This window comes from Physella acuta, unplaced genomic scaffold, assembly GCF_028476545.2.
Source record: "Physella acuta isolate Inbredline_101_S28 unplaced genomic scaffold, ASM2847654v3 ptg001078l, whole genome shotgun sequence".
NCBI lineage: Eukaryota > Metazoa > Mollusca > Gastropoda > Physidae > Physella > Physella acuta.
The window spans coordinates 231,718-250,389 of NW_026732595.1; the positions used below are offsets into that span (position 1 = coordinate 231,718).

Genomic DNA, 18,672 nt, shown 5'->3' on the forward strand with positions numbered 1-18,672 from the left:
AGCAAGTTAAAGAAAACGTGGGAAGAAAACCGATTGCCACGAATGTAACATTAGTGTAAATTATACTTCAGGCTGCTCCACACAGTACTTGACCGTATTTCAGAGATCCTAATTGACATAAAATGGTTTCAACAAATCGTATTCCGGTAGCTTTGATTCCGCTTGTTTCAACAAATCGTATTCCGGTAGCTTTGACTCCGCTTGTTTCAATAAATTGTATTCCGGTAGCTTTGATTCCGCTTGTTTCAACAAATCGTACTCCGGTATCTTTGATTCTGCTTGTTTCAACAAATCGTATTCCGGTAGCTTTGATTCCGATTTTTTCAACAAATCGTATTCCGGTAGCTTTGATTCCGCTTGTTTACATAAATCATATTCCGGTAGCTTTGATTCCGCTTGTTTCAACAAATCGTATTCCGGTAACTTTGATTCCGCTTGTTCCAACAAATCGTATTCCGGTAGCTTTGACTCCGCCCATCAATCTAGAACCGCCTGAATTACTCATGAAGGTAATTTAATTGCTCCTCCTGTAATGACATCACTTGCCGCCAGCCATATTGTTGGACATCTCGCCGTCCCCACCCCCTCCCCCAAATGTTTTTAAACTGCTGGTTCTTCGCGTGGCGGCGAGATCAATTTTTAACGAGCGCCTCTTTTATTGTCTCCGCGGTTTGTGTTGCTGTGAGCGAGTACAGCGGAAACTGCGCCGCTTGGGTCCCTGTGTGACATGTTGTTGGGGGTGGGTGAAATGTTTCCGTCGTCTGCCGTCGGCTGTTAGCTTTAGGTGGATAAATTATTGGGCAGAGACGGAAGGGTGGGGGGATCTTATGTCGTAAGGGTCTGCCAATCAGTTGTCTTTAAATAATTGATGTAGTTGTTGTCGTCACAGGCTTGTTAAAAGAAACCAGTGGTCCTCACAATCAGCTGTCACTAATTGGCACAAAGGTGTCATTAGATGTCATTAGATGACCCACACATGTGGCCCATGGATGTCATTAGAGACCCATGCATTTCATTAAATGACCCAAAGATACCACTGGATAACCCATGCATTTTACCGGAAGACCCATTCGACCCTTACATTACCCCTACACCCAGCTGTAATTCAATGACCAACACACACATCTCACTATATAAAATGACCCCCACACACATCTCACTATAAAATGACCCCCACACCCAACACCCATTGATCCCCACTAATAATTCACTAATAAACTTCGACCAACTGAACCCACAAGATGGGACCGTCCAAATATTGACGGCCAATAATGGTGGAGTTCACTGACTGCTGTCAGGGGGGATCGTCTGCTGGCCACTGCCCGGCTGATATCACGTGACAAAAGTAAATTAACCGGAAATTGATGGATAGCTGGGATAGAACATCGCTTTGAACGGGGTTATCTCTTTCTACTCATTATTGGACTGAATAGGCTATTTGGAGATCTACCGGTGGAGCAGAGAGTACTATTCGGAGATCAGCAGCTTAAATCTACTGCACTCTTAGGGGATCCGCTTGTTTATAACCTTATTTGTACATCGACTAGGCTAAAACACTATTGGGAGACAGATTAATTTTAATAGATTAGTATGAATATACTTTATAATAGCGAATATCTTGGCCGTACATATTCTATCTACATTGGTCTAGCAGGGTGAGGGCAGAGACTTTGTAGGATGGAGTAAATATAATAAATATTTGAACCCCCCTCCCATCCCCATTGAAACTGCGGTCAGTAGAACTCAAAATAGGGTAGCTGCGCTTCTTATTCATCATCATATAAAATTTCATCTTTTCCTTTTTGTGCCCAAGACACACGGGGCCGCCACAGAAAAGCTCACCAAGCGCTTCTTGTAATGGGAGATGTATTGAAAAATACCCATGCATTTTGCAGACCAAACGCTGCACATTTCCTTGAGAATATCAATAATTGTGGGACGTCCGACCATATTAATGTTGTTGTTTTGTTGCTGTTAATATTGTTGCCAGTGCTAGGAAAGCCCCAGGTCTAGTCTAAGCAACTGGCCCGGCCCAAGTCTTTTGACTTGCAACAGACCAGTTTTTTGTTACAGTTACGTTTTTTTTACCGTGAAAGACATGTATCTGCTTTTAGATAAAAAAGATTGGAGGCATGTTTCCCATCTACATGGTACAATGGGACCAGGACAAGCACCACATACATACACACCAATTAAATTACACACCACATCCTTAAGCACACACACACCCCAACCTCACACACACACACCACATCCCCCCACTAAACACACTACATCCTCACACATACCCCCATCCTCACACACACACCACATCCCCCCACTAAACACACTACATTCTCACACATACCCCATCCTCACACACACACCACATCCCCCCACTAAACACACTACATCCTCACACATACCCCATCCTCACACACACACACACCACATCCCCCCACTAAACACACGCACACACATACACACCACATCCACTGGCTGATCAAAAAGATACTCTCCGTGATGAGTCTATGAATGGTAAAATTTAATGGATGTGGAGACTGGCTCCCGCCATCCGTGACGTCTGCTACAGCTCTGGCCTTTTGGGACCGGTTTTTTTTTTTAAATTTTTGTTTAATGGACAAATGTGTTTGAATTAAAACGCTTATGTGACTAGGTTAAGAAAAAACATGTTTGGATAGAATTAGAAATTCAGGTGAAAATCGATTATTTTTCAACATCCACTAATGACAGCAGATGAAAATGGACAATTTTTGCAAGCAGCTTTCAGTAGGTGAAAATCGAAGTTTTTTCAGATATGTGATTTGTTGATGAAAATCGACTATTTTGAATATACTTGAGTTGGTTGATGAAAATCGACTATTTTGAACAGCTGGCAGATGAAAATCGACTATTTTGAACAGCTGGCAGATGAAAATCGACTATTTTAAACAGCTGGCAGATGAAAATCGACTATTTTAAACAGCTAGTGAAGCCACAGATGAAAATCGACTATTTCGAACAGCTACTAGAGCCGGTAGATGAAAATCGACCAACAGCTACTGGAGCCGGTAGATGAAAATCGACCATTCGTTCAACAGCACTAGAGTCGGCAGACGGCCTTTCCCCCTGAAGCCTCACGGGATTATCTACTGACTCATCTCCTCACTCGGTCTTTATTGGAAGCGCTGGGTGGAGTGAAGGTCAAGGTCGCACCAGGGACATGTTGTCCACTTACTGACCGCTGGTTTGGTGTGTGGGGGGGGGGGAGGTTTAATGGAGTGATGTAGGACGAAATTCTCCAGGCACCGTGCAGAGGAAACCAACAACAGACTCGTAGGAAGAACAACAGGCTCAGTTGTAGAAAGAACAACTGACTCAGTTGTAGAAAGAACAACCACTGAGCATGTTGTAGAAAGAACAACTGACTCAGTTGTAATAAGATCCGCTGGGCCAGTTGTAGACAATAATGTACATGTACTTCCAGTATCACTATCATTGTGGACGATGCATAGTTAAGTGCATGTACTTGGTACTTTGAAGTACCGCTGACATAATGTGCCATATCTACAGACCATGAAAAGACATTTTTACCACTGCATACTATAAAAGAACATTATGCCCTACAAACTATGATAGAATATACTTCCAATGACTGACTAGGAACAAATATATATAGCGACCCCATTCTTTGAAAGAACATATTTTCCACTACTGAATACGAATGAACATATTTTCCACTAGCCTATCCTTCACTGCCTATGAACAATCATAATTTTTTGAAAAGTAATGTTTTCCACTGACTATGAACAAACAATTCTTTGAAAGAAAATATTTTCCATTGACTATAAACTAGTATGAACGAATATATTTCCCACTACATTCTCTGACTGAACGAACATCGTTCCCACTGACTAGGAACGCACGTATGTCCCACAAGTAAACACCGGAAGACGATCGATGTGTTTATAAAAATGTAACCTGTTCCTGGTGATCAAAAGGCTAATGAGGTTCTATAGCCGGCCGGGGAATTAGTAGCATGGGGCTTATATTGATTTCGTTTCTTGCTGTGTGTGGGGTTGGGGCAGGGGGCTTACTCCTACATATTTATAAATTACTTTTTAAAAATGTCTCCTCTCTCTCTCTTTCTCTCTGGTTGCGAATGATACTGAACAATTTGGTACAATTAACATCGTTGCTTCTCCAGTCACTCTTTTGGTCAAACAGTCACGTGGTTCGGAAGCCACCAATCGTTTACCTGATCCAGGAGTCGGCATTTAGTCCTCGGCTTATTGAGTGGACGAGCAAGTGGTTGGTTGACTGTCCGGGACGCGGCTCATGGCTGGTCACAACGTGAAACAGACCACCGGCAGACCACCACACCAACACACCAACACCCAACAACACACCAACACCCAACAACACACCAACACCCAACAACACACCAACACCCAACAACACACCAACAACACACCAACAACAACCAACACACCAACACCCAACAACACACAAACACCCAACAACACACAAACACCAAACAACACACCAACACCCAACAACACACCAACAACACACCAACACCCAACAACACACCAACAACACACCAACACCCAACAACACACCAACAACACACCAACACCCGAAAACACACCAACAACACACCAACACCCAACAACACATCAACAACACACCAACACCCAACAACACACCAACACCCAACAACACACCAACACCAAACAACACACCAACACCAAACAACACACCAACAACACACCAACACCCAACAACACACCAACACCAAACAACACACCAACACCCAACAACACACCAACACCAAACAACACACCAACAACACACCAACACCAAACAACACACCAACACCCAACAACACACCAACACCAAACAACACACCAACAACACACCAACACCAAACAACACACCAACACCCAACAAAACACCAACAACACACCAACAACACACCAACACCCAACAACACACCAACACCCAACAACACACCAACACCAAACAACACACCAACACCCAACAACACACCAACAACACAGCAACACCAAACAACACACCAACACCCAACAACACACCAACACCCAACAACACACCAACACCAAACAACACACCAACACCAAACAACACACCAACAACACACCAACACCAAACAACACACCAACACCCAACAACACACCAACACCCAACAACACACCAACACCCACCAACACACCAACAACACACCAACACCAAACAACACACCAACACCAAACAACACACCAACACCCAACAACACACCAACACCCAACAACACACCAACACCCAACAACACACCAACACCCAACAACACACCAACACCAAACAACACACCAACAACACACCAACACCAAACAACACACCAACAACACACCAACACCAAACAACACACCAACAACACACCAACACCCAACAACACACCAACACCCAACAACACACCAAAAACACCAACACCAAACAACACACCAACACCCAACAACACACCAACACCAAACAACACACCAACACCCAACAACACCAAATAACACACCAACACCAAACAACACACCAACAACACACCAACACCCAACAACACACCAACAACACACCAACACCCGAAAACACACCAACAACACACCAACACCCAACAACACATCAACAACACACCAACACCCAACAACACACCAACACCCAACAACACACCAACACCAAACAACACACCAACACCAAACAACACACCAACAACACACCAACACCCAACAACACACCAACACCAAACAACACACCAACACCCAACAACACACCAACACCAAACAACACACCAACAACACACCAACACCCAACAACACCCAACAACACACCAACAACACACCAACACACCAACAACACACCAACACCAAACAACACACCAACACCCAACAACACACCAACACCCAACAACACACCAACACCCAACAACACACCAACACCAACCAACACACCAACACCCAACAACACACCAACACCCAACAACACACCAACAACACACCAACACCCAACAACACACCAACACCCAACAACACCCAACAACACACCAACACCCAATAACACCCAACAACACACCAACAACACACCAACACACCAACAACACACCAACACCAAACAACACACCAACACCCAACAACACACCAAACAACACACCAACACCCAACAACACACCAACACCCAACAACACACCAACAACACACCAACACCAAACAACACACCAACACCCAACAACACACCAACAACACACCAACACCAAACAACACACCAACACCCAACAACACACCAACAACACACCAACACCAAACAACACACCAACACCCAACAACACACCAACACCAAACAACACACCAACAACACCTTAACACAGCAACAACACCCCAACACGCAACAAGTCCCCAATTACTTACACTTCGAGATTGTTCAGCTTGTATAAGCCATAGTCTGGCAACAAGCATTGAGCAGCGGCCCCCTAAAACAGCAATGTACCCCATGAATAAGTTTTAAATAACAATTTTATCGCGTCTTTACTTCGATCACCCTGACACCTCACCCCTCACCCCCACCCATACATCACCCTCCGACAACACGGACACCTTTCTCGTCGATATTTAAATAATCGCCGCCTCACATGCTAGGTCTCTTCCCTCATCCCCCACCCCACTCCCCCACCCCCAGACGTAATAGAGCGGGTTCCAGCTACGTAACGAAGGAGCTTGTGTGAACATGTCCGCTTTCAATTTCCATCAAGGATCAGCTGCCGATTATTGTGTGTCCCTGGGGATAAGGCAGACGCGTCATTAAGTTTGTCTTCAAATACCCCGTAATCTTCAGCTCTAGACTCGCAGCTCTTTATGATGTATCCTCTGTCTTTCTCTGTCTCTTCTACACCTTTCTGTCTTTCTCTTGCCTCTCTCTGTCTTTCTGTCTTCTCTCTAACTTTCTCTGTCTCTCCTTATCTTTCTGTCTTCTCTCTACATTTCTGTCTCTCCCTGTCTTCCCTCTACCTTTCTCTGTCTCTTCCTGTCTTTTTCTGTCTTCTCTCTACATTTCTGTCTCTCCCTGTCTTCCCTCTACCTTTCTCTGTCTCTTCCTGTCTTTTTCTGTCTTCTCTCTACCTTTCTCTGTCTCTCCCTTTCTCCCTTTCTTTGTGTTTTTCCTTGTTGTTGTCACTGTCTTTTTCTCTTGCAGTAAATTTTGTATCGATTTATCTATATTTATCTGCCCAGCCCTCTCTGCCCAGCCCCCTCCGCCCAGCCCCCTCTGCCCAACCCCCTCTGCCCAGCCCTCTCTGCCCAACCCCCTCTGCCCAGCCCTCTCTGCCCAACCCCCTCTGCCCAGCCCTCTCTGCCCAACCCCCTCTGCCCAGCCCTCTCTGCCCAACCCCCTCTGCCCAGCCCTCTCTGCCCAGCCCCCTCTGCCCAGCCCTCTCTGCCCAGCCCTCTCTGCCCAGCCCTCTCTGCCCAGCCCTCTGCCCAACCCCCTCTGTCTTATACTACATTTTCACTTAAAGTAATTTCCCACCACCGTTTTCTCCTCACGTGAAATATCCAGTTACAAACCAACATAACATTGACATGCATGATCTCCCCTTAAAACTCCCTCAACAATTGGTTATGTAAAGGGAAACAACTCCAATCTTGTGTAAAGGGAAACAACTTGAATCACACCAATTGAACCTTATCTCTGTCCTGTTTGTCATTCAAAACAGACAAACATTTTAAAATAGAAAAAAAAAGGCTGCTATAAAAAAAAACTTGAGGCAGAATGCTTTTAATGGAGTTTTTTTTTTTTTGGGGTGACATGCAGCTCTCAGTGACAATTCGTTTTATTTTAAGCTAATAACTGCCTAAAATATCCTACAACTTCTAGCAGTGGCCGTGCCTTATCATTGAGGGATCTCAGTGTCAACTTATTGACATTGATCTTTCCGTGAGATCACTGCCCTTGATCTTAATGGCTCTTAGGGCCAACTCGTTGTTTGTAGTTATACATCAGTGCTATATTTATTTGCCATTTACACAGAAAAATAAATATTTATGAAAAAATGAGATTTTCTGTGGTAGATATCAGGGTTAGAAAATATATTTCCCAATAAAGTGTCTGCACACAAAATGTTCAGAAGAAATTATGTATCTATAATGTTAAGTCTTCTTATATTGAATCATGTGATTACAAATAAGATAGTTTTATAACTCACTTGTTCTGACATATTGATAACCTATTTTTAATAGTTCTTTGTTGATTCTTAACACATTTTAAAACATTTGCAATGATGATTAGATCTATTGCAATAGAATTCCTCTCATGTTGATACTGGTGTTAGATCTATTATGATAGAAGTCCTCTAATGTTGATAGTGGCGTTAAATCTATTTTGATAGAAGTCCTCTTATGTTGATAGTGTTATTAGATCTATTACGATAGAAGTCCTCTCATGTTGATAGTGGTGTTAGATCTATTATAATAGAAGTCCTCCCATGTTGATAGTGACATTAAATCTATTATGATAGAAGTCCTCCCATGTTGATAGTGGCATTAGATCTATTATGATAGAAGTCCTCCCATGTTGATAGTGGCATTAAATCTATTATGATAGAAGTCCTCTCATGTTGATAGTGGCATTAGATCTATTATAATAGAAGTCCTCCCATGTTGATAGTGGCGTTAGATCTATTATGAAATTAGTCTTCTCATATTGATAGTGGCGTTAAATCTATTATGATAGAAGTCCTTTCATGTTGATAGTGGCTTTAGATCCATTATGATAGAAGTCCTCTCAAGTTGATAGTGGTGTTAGATCTATTATGATAGAAGTCCTATCATGTTGATAGTGGTGTTAGATCTATTATGATAGAAGTCCTCTCATGTTAGTAGTGGCATTAGATCTATTATGATATTAGTCCTCCCATGTTGATAGTGGCGTTAGATCTATTGTGATAGAAGTCCTCCCATGTTGATAGTGGTGTTAGATCAGTAGCGTACGCAGGGGGGGAGCAGGGGGAGCGGCCGCTCCCCCTCTGGCCATTTTCAGCAAAGTGGCGCCTTTTTGGAAACTTTTTAAACTCAAAGTTTTAAACAATGATATTTGTTAAAAAATATTTTTGGTCGGCACATCTATGTAAATCACAAGATTTCTTTTAATGCAGCAGTTAAGCATTATTGTACTAGTCTAGTAGTGTCTACGGTAAAAACACGTATTGACAGCTGCATCAGTTTGCCATTCTAAAAATAACCATTACGATGCATTGGAATTTTTAAAAATCCCCTACCGGTAGTACCACTTGGCAAGAGGGGTGTTAAGTTAAGGCAACTGTATAATGTATTTGCTTACGAATAATTGCATTAGAAAATGTTATACATAAAACTTCAGACATAATTACTTTATATATACAGTTTGAATAGTGTGATTAATTTTTTTGAAAATTACAGTACAGAAACAAATACAACTGATGTGGCACCTCTATTTAAATTTACTTATGGGCAAGCTGCGTAGCGGTGGGGAAATTTTGACACGCTCAACAATGTCATCACGATGAAGTAGTAGTATTTTTACAGTTTGGGCGATAGTGATACGATTACAAATTATATGAAATAGTTACAACCCCCCCCCCCCTTCTCATGGACCCCTCTGTAAAAACATATTGTCAAAATACCACTGCTACTTAATTAAATCTATTTCTGAATCAGTATACATCAGTATACTGAGAGTGAACATAGCATCAGTTTTTAGATGACTGTTCTAAACATATATCTCCCCCCCCCCCCCCACATCTCACCACCACAATTGTGTAGAGCGACATTAATGTCACACTGGGTTGGATAATTGACCTAAAGTGACCGGACAGTAAAAAGGTGTGTGATCAATACAGTGATCTAACCCATACCTATCACTATGATAAAAAGATGATCGCCAAGCAACACAAAGAAGCAGTAGTCAATTAAAATATATGATCTGAACTAAAAGACCGATTTTTAGTTAAATGTAGACTGTTATTCCGATTGTTCTTCTATTGTATCGAAAAGCGTGGTTTTATACCAATTCGCATTTCAAAAACTTACATTATGCTGTAATACTTTAGCATTTATGATGACGATAAATTTAATTCTGATTATAGACAATAACATTTTGTTAACACGAATAGTGTTAAACAATTTTATTATATTCTAAAGTAATTATTTATTTGTTTTGACATTTATAATTTTAAATTTGTAGATATATACATATTTATATTAAGAGCATGATTATTTCCCCAACTTCACTTGTCTTAAATAATTTCCCAGGAATTATTATGTAAGAAATTTTTTTACAAGAATTACAAAACAGATTGTGTGTTAACGTTCAGTGTTTTTGGTTGTAGTGTGTGTATATTTTGTTTGTTTTTTCTTTAGATTGATACAATATTTGTTTTGTCGGCCTACATTGTGTTTTTTCTTATTTCTTCAGAGTGCTACTTTCAATTTATTTTACATCATAGCGAAGATATGACATACAGCTAGTAATTATACATATATATATATATATATATATATATATATATATATATATATATATATATATATATATATTGATATATATATACATATATGTATATATATATATATATATATATATATATATATATATATATATATATATATATATACATATATGTATATATATATCAATATATCAATATATATATATATATATATATATATATATATATATATATATATATATATATATATATATATATATATATATATATATATATATATGTATATATATATCAATATATCAATATATATATATATATATATATATATATATATATATATATATATATATATATATATATATATATATATATATATATATATTGATATATTGATATATATATACATATATGTATATATATATATTTTTATATATATATATATATATATATATATATATATATATATATATATATATATATATATATATATATATATATATATTGCACGTACATAGAAAGTGTTTAAATTCGGCGCCTTTTTTTTGCTCTTTTCGCTCCCCCTACAACGAAAACCTGGATACGCCTCTGTGTTAGATCTATTATGATAGAAGTCCTCTCATGTTGATAGTGGCATTAGATCTATTATGATAGAAGTCCTCTCATGTTAATAGTGGCATTAGATCTATTATGATAGAAGTCCTCTCATGTTGATAGTGGCGTTAAATCTATTATGATAGAAGTCCTCTCACGTTGATAGTGGCGTTAGAACTATTATGATAGAAGTCCTCTCATGTTGATAGTGGCGTTAGATCTATTATGATAGAAGTCCTCTCATGTTGATAGTCCTCCAATGTCTGACATGTCCTGCTGGTCTCCTCAGGTCCTACAGGACTCTCGCATAATGCTGGAGAGGATGGAGCATCGTGGGGCGTGTAGCTGTGACAACGATTCAGGTGATGGTGCTGGAGTACTCACCAGCATTCCACATGAACTTCTGCTTAAAGAACTCAGGTAAGTTGACAGTTGTCCTAAAACACCTATCAATTGGGATTGCAGCATTTTTTAAAGTATATGGCCATTTATGATTTTTAAAAAAATGTGTAATGCTGTTTAGTGAAAGAGACTTAGTTTAATGTTTTTTTGATAGAGACCTAGTTTAATGCCATTGTGTTGATAATGACCTAGTTCAATGTTGTGTTGATAAAGAGCTAGTTTAATGCAGTGTTGATAAAGACCTACTTTAATGTTATGTTGATAAAGACCTAGTTCAATACCATTGTGTTGATAAAGAGCTAGTTTAATGTTGTGTTGATAAAGAGCTAGTTTAATGTTGTGTTGATAAAGAGCTAGTTTAATGTTGTGTTGATAAAGAGCTAGTTTAATGCAGTGTTGATAAAGACATAGTTTAATGCCATTGTTTTGACCATGTCTGATATTCTTGTGTTGATAAAGGCCTAGTTGAATCTTGTGTTGATGATGTATTAGACATGGTCAACACAACATTCAACTAGGTAGTTGATTGTTGTGTTGATGATGACCTTATTGAATGTTGTGTTGACCATGTCCAATACTCTTGTAATGATGTCCAGGAGCCAGGACCCACCTGTAGAGCTGCCTGACCTGGGCAGGTACGCCACAGGTCTCATGTTCATGGACTTTGACACAGCCCCACAAGCTCAGGCGCTCTTTGAAAAATTTGCTCAAGATTTTGGTCTACAGGTGAGTCTAACATTTTTTAAAGCTTTCATCTGAAAGCTGGACAAAAAGTTTTGATGATTTGGTCTGAAAGCTGGTCTAAAAGTTTTGATGTTTTGATCTGAAAGCTGGACAAAAAGTTTTGAATATTTGGTCTAAAAGCTGGTGTAAAAGTTTTGATGTTTTGATCTGAAAGCTGGACAAAAAGTTTTGAATATTTGGTCTAAAAGCTGGTGTAAAAGTTTTGATGTTTTGATCTGAAAGCTGGACAAAAAGTTTTGAATATTTGGTCTAAAAGCTGGTGTAAAAGTTTTGATGTTTTGGTCTAAAAGCTGGTCTAAAAGTTTTGATAATTTGGTCTGAAAGCTGGTTTAAAAGTTTTGATAATTTGGTCTATAGCTGGTCTAAAAGTTTTGATAATTTGGTCTGAAAGCTGGTTTAAAAGTTTTGATAATTTGATCTGAAAGCTGGACAAAAAGTTTTGATAATTTGTTCTGAAAGCTAGTCTAAAAGTTTTGATAATTTGATCTGAAAGCTGGTCTAAAAGTTTTGATAATTCGGTCTGAAAGCTAGTCTAAATGTTTTGATAATTTGGTCTGAAAGCTGGACAAAAAGTTTTGATGTTTTGGTCTGAAAGCTGGTCTAAAAGTTTTGATGTTTTGGTCTAAAAGCTGTACAAAAAGTACTGATGATTTGGTGTAAAAGCTGGTCTAAATGTTTTGATGTTTTGATTTGAAAATTGATCAAAATGCTTTGATGTTTTAATCTGAAATTCTGTCTAATATTTTTGATGATTTGGTCTAAAAGCTGGTCTAAAAGTAGTACAATTTGAAGACATTGTCTAAATCTTTTTCAACAATTTGAAACTTAAAGAAAATGTTGCTAACAGTTAACAAATGTTTTCAAAAGGTCCTTACCTGGCGTACAGTACCTGTAAACAGAGATATAATAGGCAAAGTGGCCAGGTCATCTGAGCCTGCTATACTTCAGGTAAATATTGATGGCTGTTTACACAGGAATTGCAGTGTTTGCTATAGAAAAGGGGGAAGTAATTAGGATTCTTAAATTTAAAGATAGTCCTGAAGGTTTGTAAATGTTTATACAATCAGACAAGAGCTGCTGTAAGCATATTTTGTTTCAAAGACGGAAATTCAATGAAATTTTTTTTTATACTGATTACTTATATATACATGTAAATTTTTACACATTTTACATTTCTGTAAATGTGAAGGGAAGTAACTCTCAATTGATTTAATTACGCTAGTTAAAAAATGTTTTCCCCGTTAAATCCCGCTGGATCTTCTATAATAGGATTTTCTTTTCATGAAAAATTTAATCTGTTCTTTATTCTGGTCTCACAAGTTCTGTTTGGCCCTGGGAGGGAGGGGATGAGACCAGAGGGGGGTGGTGCCTTGCATGTAAAAATCAATAGTGCGTTGCACAAATAAAATGTTTGCTTAAAATACCAACCAATTATCTAATTTTTTCCGTTGTTTAGCGCAATCAACAAGTCCTTAGACATTTATTTTAGAAATTCTTTGAACGATATTTTTAAAGGCTTTTAGAGAATCTGTTTTAGAGTTTTTATGGACATTTGTTTTATTTAGTGAGTAAATGGGAGATATTGATTTATTTAAATCTGTTGTTTCATGTCGAAAAGTTTCTTGAAGATGTTCAGATCTTAACAAACCTGGCAATAGAAAAGGGTGCCTTGCACAAATAAAATGTTTGCTTAAAATACCAACCAATTATCTAATTTTTTCCGTTGTTTAGCGCAATCAACAAGTCCTTAGACATTTATTTTAGAAATTCTTTGAACGATATTTTTAAAGGCTTTTAGAGAATCTGTTTTAGAGTTTTTATGGACATTTGTTTTATTTAGTGAGTAAATGGGAGATATTGATTTATTTAAATCTGTTGTTTCATGTCGAAAAGTTTCTTGAAGATGTTCAGATCTTAACAAACCTGGCAATAGAAAAGGGTGCCTTGTAGGTTGTGTAAACATTGATAGATTTGGAGAAAGTTTTCTTATAAAATGCGTTCATTTTAAAAGAACTAATGAAAACTTTCTTGAAAATGTTCTATTTATAAACCTTACCAAAAAAGTGCAAATTCTTTTAAAACCAAACAAAGCTATCTTGAAAATATTGATAACATAAAGAATCTGTCAGAATATCCATCCACCTAACAAAGCAAACCTGTTTAAAACACTAAAATTTATTCTCCTTTCCCCCCTCCCCTACCTTCCACAGGTATTTGTGGCCTCAGCTAATGGACACCCCAATGATGAGATGGAGTTTGCTAGACAGGTAACTGCTGTTGTTACTGGAGAAATGTTTCAACTCTTTGGTTCTTGACTCATATGTAAAGTGGCTTTTGCTGAAAAGTGCATATAGTGTTGCCGGAAATTGTTTCAATGGCGTAGGTCTACAGCATTGAGACCTATGGTATACAGTCTAGGGCTAAAATAGAATTTGTTTCTGTAGGCAAGGATTGTGTGGGCAATACAATGCCCAGCTACCTTTAGTCTGCCTTCACTTTGTGTCTGGCATCCATCTAAGCTTGCTGGCATCTGGGTTATTCAGCAGACAATGGGATGTCAGTTCTAGGTCTTTTTGTTTTTCACTGTGTGCTCTACTGCCGGACCACACCACCACATTTGCTCCGAACAGCACCAAATTTTTTTTTCAAGAGTTATTTTTAGTTTGTTTACATAATTTATTGTTGTTTGTGCGACCAAAAATTCGTGATCTTGAAACCTGAGTATTAACCCAAATTACATTTCCTACCAATCCTAGAATGTTTTTTCTGCAAATTGTTTTGTTTTGTAAAAAAAATTATTTTACCATACTGAATCTTGTTGGTAAGCATTTTGTGCCCTAAAGTTAAAAAGTAAAAAGATATTCAGTAATGGTTTTTAAATTTAAATATTTTCCAGAAAAAATTTCTATCATATTAAAATATTGTGCAGTTAACTGAAGCATTGTATTTAACACGTAGGTGTACATGTTGCGGAAGTACGCATCCCACCACATCCCAGAACAGAGACTTCGCTTCTACATCTGCAGTATGAACTCCTCCACCATTGTGTACAAGGTACATAACTGGAAATACTCTCTTGACTTACAGACCATAGTGCTAATCACAGTATAGGGCTAATCAGTTTAGTGGTAGAAATACAGCAATAGTTATTTAAAAGTGTAGTTGTTTAATCTGTTGTAACCTCTGGTTTTAAAGTGTTGCAGTTTATTCACCTTGTGTTATTATTGTTATTATTTAGGGTCAGCTAAATACTGAACAGTTGTGGAAATTTTACAAAGATCTCCAGAACCCTGAGTTTGTGACACATCTGGCACTGGTCCACAGCAGGTTCTCCACCAACACCTTCCCCAGCTGGGAGCGTGCACATCCACAAAGGTAAGGCTTAATTATCTTTAGTGTGAGGGGGAGGGGGGCGCTTATGGGGGCTCACACATCTATAAAAGGGGATTTGGGAGAATTCACGCCCACAAATGTATAGTTGGAGTGTTTCATAGAAACAATTTTTTAGCTGGGATATTCACACATTGTAGGTGTCTGATTATATAGAAATAATTTTTTTTATCCTTGATAATGGTATTGGCACTTTGATAATACCTAAGTCTTTTGTAGAAACAATTTATTAATGTTTAAAATAGGATGCTGGCATCTGTTTAATGTCTGATGCTATACAAAAAATCTTATTATCCTTGATATTGGCACTTTGATAATACCTAAGTCTTTTGTAGAAACAATTTGTTAATGTTTAAAATCAGGATGTTGGCATCTAGTTGATGCCTGATGCTATAGAGACAATTTTTTTTCCACCCAGGATGTTGGCCCATAATGGAGAGATCAACACACTGAGGGGCAACTGTAACCTGATGAAGGCTAGGGAGGGGGTGATGAGCAGTAAAGATTTTGGTGACCAAATCAAGAAGGTCTACCCGGTCATTGAGGAGGGCATGTCAGACTCTGGGTCTGTGGACAACGTACTGGAGTTTCTGTGTATGGCAGGAAACAGGTCTTTACCTGAGGTATTCTAGCATTACATTTTCTGAAACAGGTCTTTACCTGAGGTATCCTAGTGTTAAATTTACTGTAACAGATCTTTACCTAAAGTATTCTAGCATTTAATTGTCTGAAAAAGGCATTTACCTGCTGGAATTTAAGCATTAAATTTAATGAAACTGGTCTTTATTTATTCTAGCATTAAATCTACTGAAACTGCTATTTACCTGAGGTATTCTAGCTTTACGTTTTTTTAAACAGGTCTTTACTTAAGGTATTTTAGCATTAAATGTGCTGAAACGAGTCTTTACCTGAGTTATTCCTCTCTGGCATAAAACTTTGCCTGAGGAATTCTTTTCTGGCCTAAAATTCATTGAAAAACAGGTCTTTACATTTACTGAAACATATCTTTGGCTGAGGTATTCTATAATTCTAACACTTTAAATCACAAACCTAAATTGGTTTAGATTGTTCTTACTGACGCTATTTCCTAACATGAGTTTTGTGGATGACACAAGTAGGTGACATGTCACTGACACTTGTCCATTGTGTCTTGTCCAGGCTGTGATGACCATGGTGCCAGAAGCCTGGCAGAATGATGTCACTATGACCAAGGAGAAGAAGCTCTACTACAGGTGGAGTGCTTTCTCTATGGAGCCTTGGGATGGCCCAGGTATGTACTGGTGCTAGGGTGGCCCAGGTGTGTGCTAGTGCTAGGGTGGCCCAGGTGTGTGCTAGTGCTAGGGTGGCCCAGGTATGTGCTAGTGCTAGGGTGGCCCAGGTATGTACTGGTGGTATGGGTGGCCCAGGTATGTACTGGTGCTATGGGTGGCCCAGGTGTGTGCTAGTGCTAGGGTGGCCCAGGTGTGTGCTGGTGCTAGGGTGGCCCAGGTATGTACTGGTGCTAGGGTGGCCCAGGTATGTACTAGTGTTTTGGGTGGCCTAGTTGTGTGCTGATGTTTTGGGTCGCCCAGGTATGTACTGGTGCTAGGGATGGCCCAGGTATGTACTGGTGCTAGGGTGGCCCAGGTATGTACTGGTGTTTAGGGTGGCCCAGTTGTGTGCTGATGTTTTGGGTGGCCCAGATTTGTGCTGATGTTTTGGGTGGCCCAGGTATGTGCAGATGCTAGGGTGGCCCAGGTATGTACTAGTGTTTTGGGTGGCCTAGTTGTGTGCTGATGTTTTGGGTGGCCCAGGTATGTACTGGTGCTAGGGTGGCCCAGGTATGTACTGGTGTTTTGGATGGCCCAGGTGTGTGCTGATGTTATGGGTGGCCCAGATTTGTACTTATGCATAGGTTGGCCTATGTATATGTTGGTTTTAGACATCGCCCAGGTATGAGCATTGCCTAAAAGATGCTTAATATCCTTAAAATTGCTAAAATTTTACCCATTTACTTCTGTAATTCCATATCATTATATTATCGCTAGGTATCACAAAAAATAATTTTAATAAAGAGCCTTAATTTACTAATTTATCTAATGGTTGTTTATTTTGCTACTGAAGTAACCAGCTATTTGTATGTCTCTTCCTGCCAGCTCTGCTTGCTTTCACTGATGGTCGCTACATTGGATCCATCCTGGACAGGAATGGACTGCGCCCATCTCGGTTCTATGTGACCAATGATAATTTCATGTACATGTCCAGCGAAGTTGGTGTCACTGACCGCAAGCCTGAGGAGGTCATTCAAAAGGTATGTAATCCATCCCAAACTGCTGACAATGCTTAAATCTTTTTTTTAAATATGTACTTTTTCTATTAATGATGTAAAAAATTTTGTCAAACAATAAGCTTTTACATAATATAAAATGTGTGTTCATAGGGGAATTTATGCAAAATGGCATTCTGTGTATTAAAGTTCTTCTATTGGGACTCAAATATTATAAGAATTTATTTCAGTGTAAACCAAAATTTGTTTATATATTTATATTTTATTTTTTATATATGTAGTTATTGGCTATTTTTCCTAAAGGATTATTTACTTTGTTTCATTGTAAAAATAATTCTAGGTCTTATGCAGATAGGGTTGGAAAAGCTGATAGAGTGCTTTCCCATGTTTCTGCATTATTAAACTGTTAGTTTTTTCAAGCTATTTTGGTCTCTAATGTCTCCATGTATCAACCTCAGGGTCGGTTAAAACCTGGGCGTATGCTGCTGGTAGACACCAAGAAAAAACTTTTCATCAAGGACGAGGACTTGAAAAGTGAACTGGCCTTGCTGCGTCCAGTTGGTGACTGGCTAAAGGTATGTCCAGCTTGTTGTGTGGAATGGCGCAGTTGGAGGGTAGAGCATGCAACTGTTAACTCGAAACATCACAAGTTTGGGTGACAGACTTGAGTTTGTAGAACATCCCAGAGCCCACCCAGCTCTGGGTATCTGACTCAGATAAGGGAAAATACAGGACCACACTACTCTTTATATGCTGAAATCAATGAAACAGATAAACT

General features: G+C 38.9%; 1 protein-coding gene across 1 annotated transcript in view; it reads left to right on the forward strand.

The window, feature by feature from the left end:
• LOC131955557 (uncharacterized) overlaps nt 1-18,672 on the forward strand; it is a 78,457-nt gene that overhangs the window by 42,617 nt on the left and 17,168 nt on the right. Inside the window, exons 3-12 of the mRNA XM_059319716.1 lie at nt 11,382-11,512; nt 12,091-12,220; nt 13,106-13,186; nt 14,449-14,505; nt 15,197-15,292; nt 15,477-15,613; nt 16,047-16,251; nt 16,787-16,898; nt 17,764-17,918; nt 18,353-18,469. Of these exons, the coding sequence (XP_059175699.1) occupies nt 11,382-11,512; nt 12,091-12,220; nt 13,106-13,186; nt 14,449-14,505; nt 15,197-15,292; nt 15,477-15,613; nt 16,047-16,251; nt 16,787-16,898; nt 17,764-17,918; nt 18,353-18,469 (1,221 nt within the window). The remainder of the gene's footprint in view (nt 1-11,381; nt 11,513-12,090; nt 12,221-13,105; nt 13,187-14,448; nt 14,506-15,196; nt 15,293-15,476; nt 15,614-16,046; nt 16,252-16,786; nt 16,899-17,763; nt 17,919-18,352; nt 18,470-18,672) is intronic.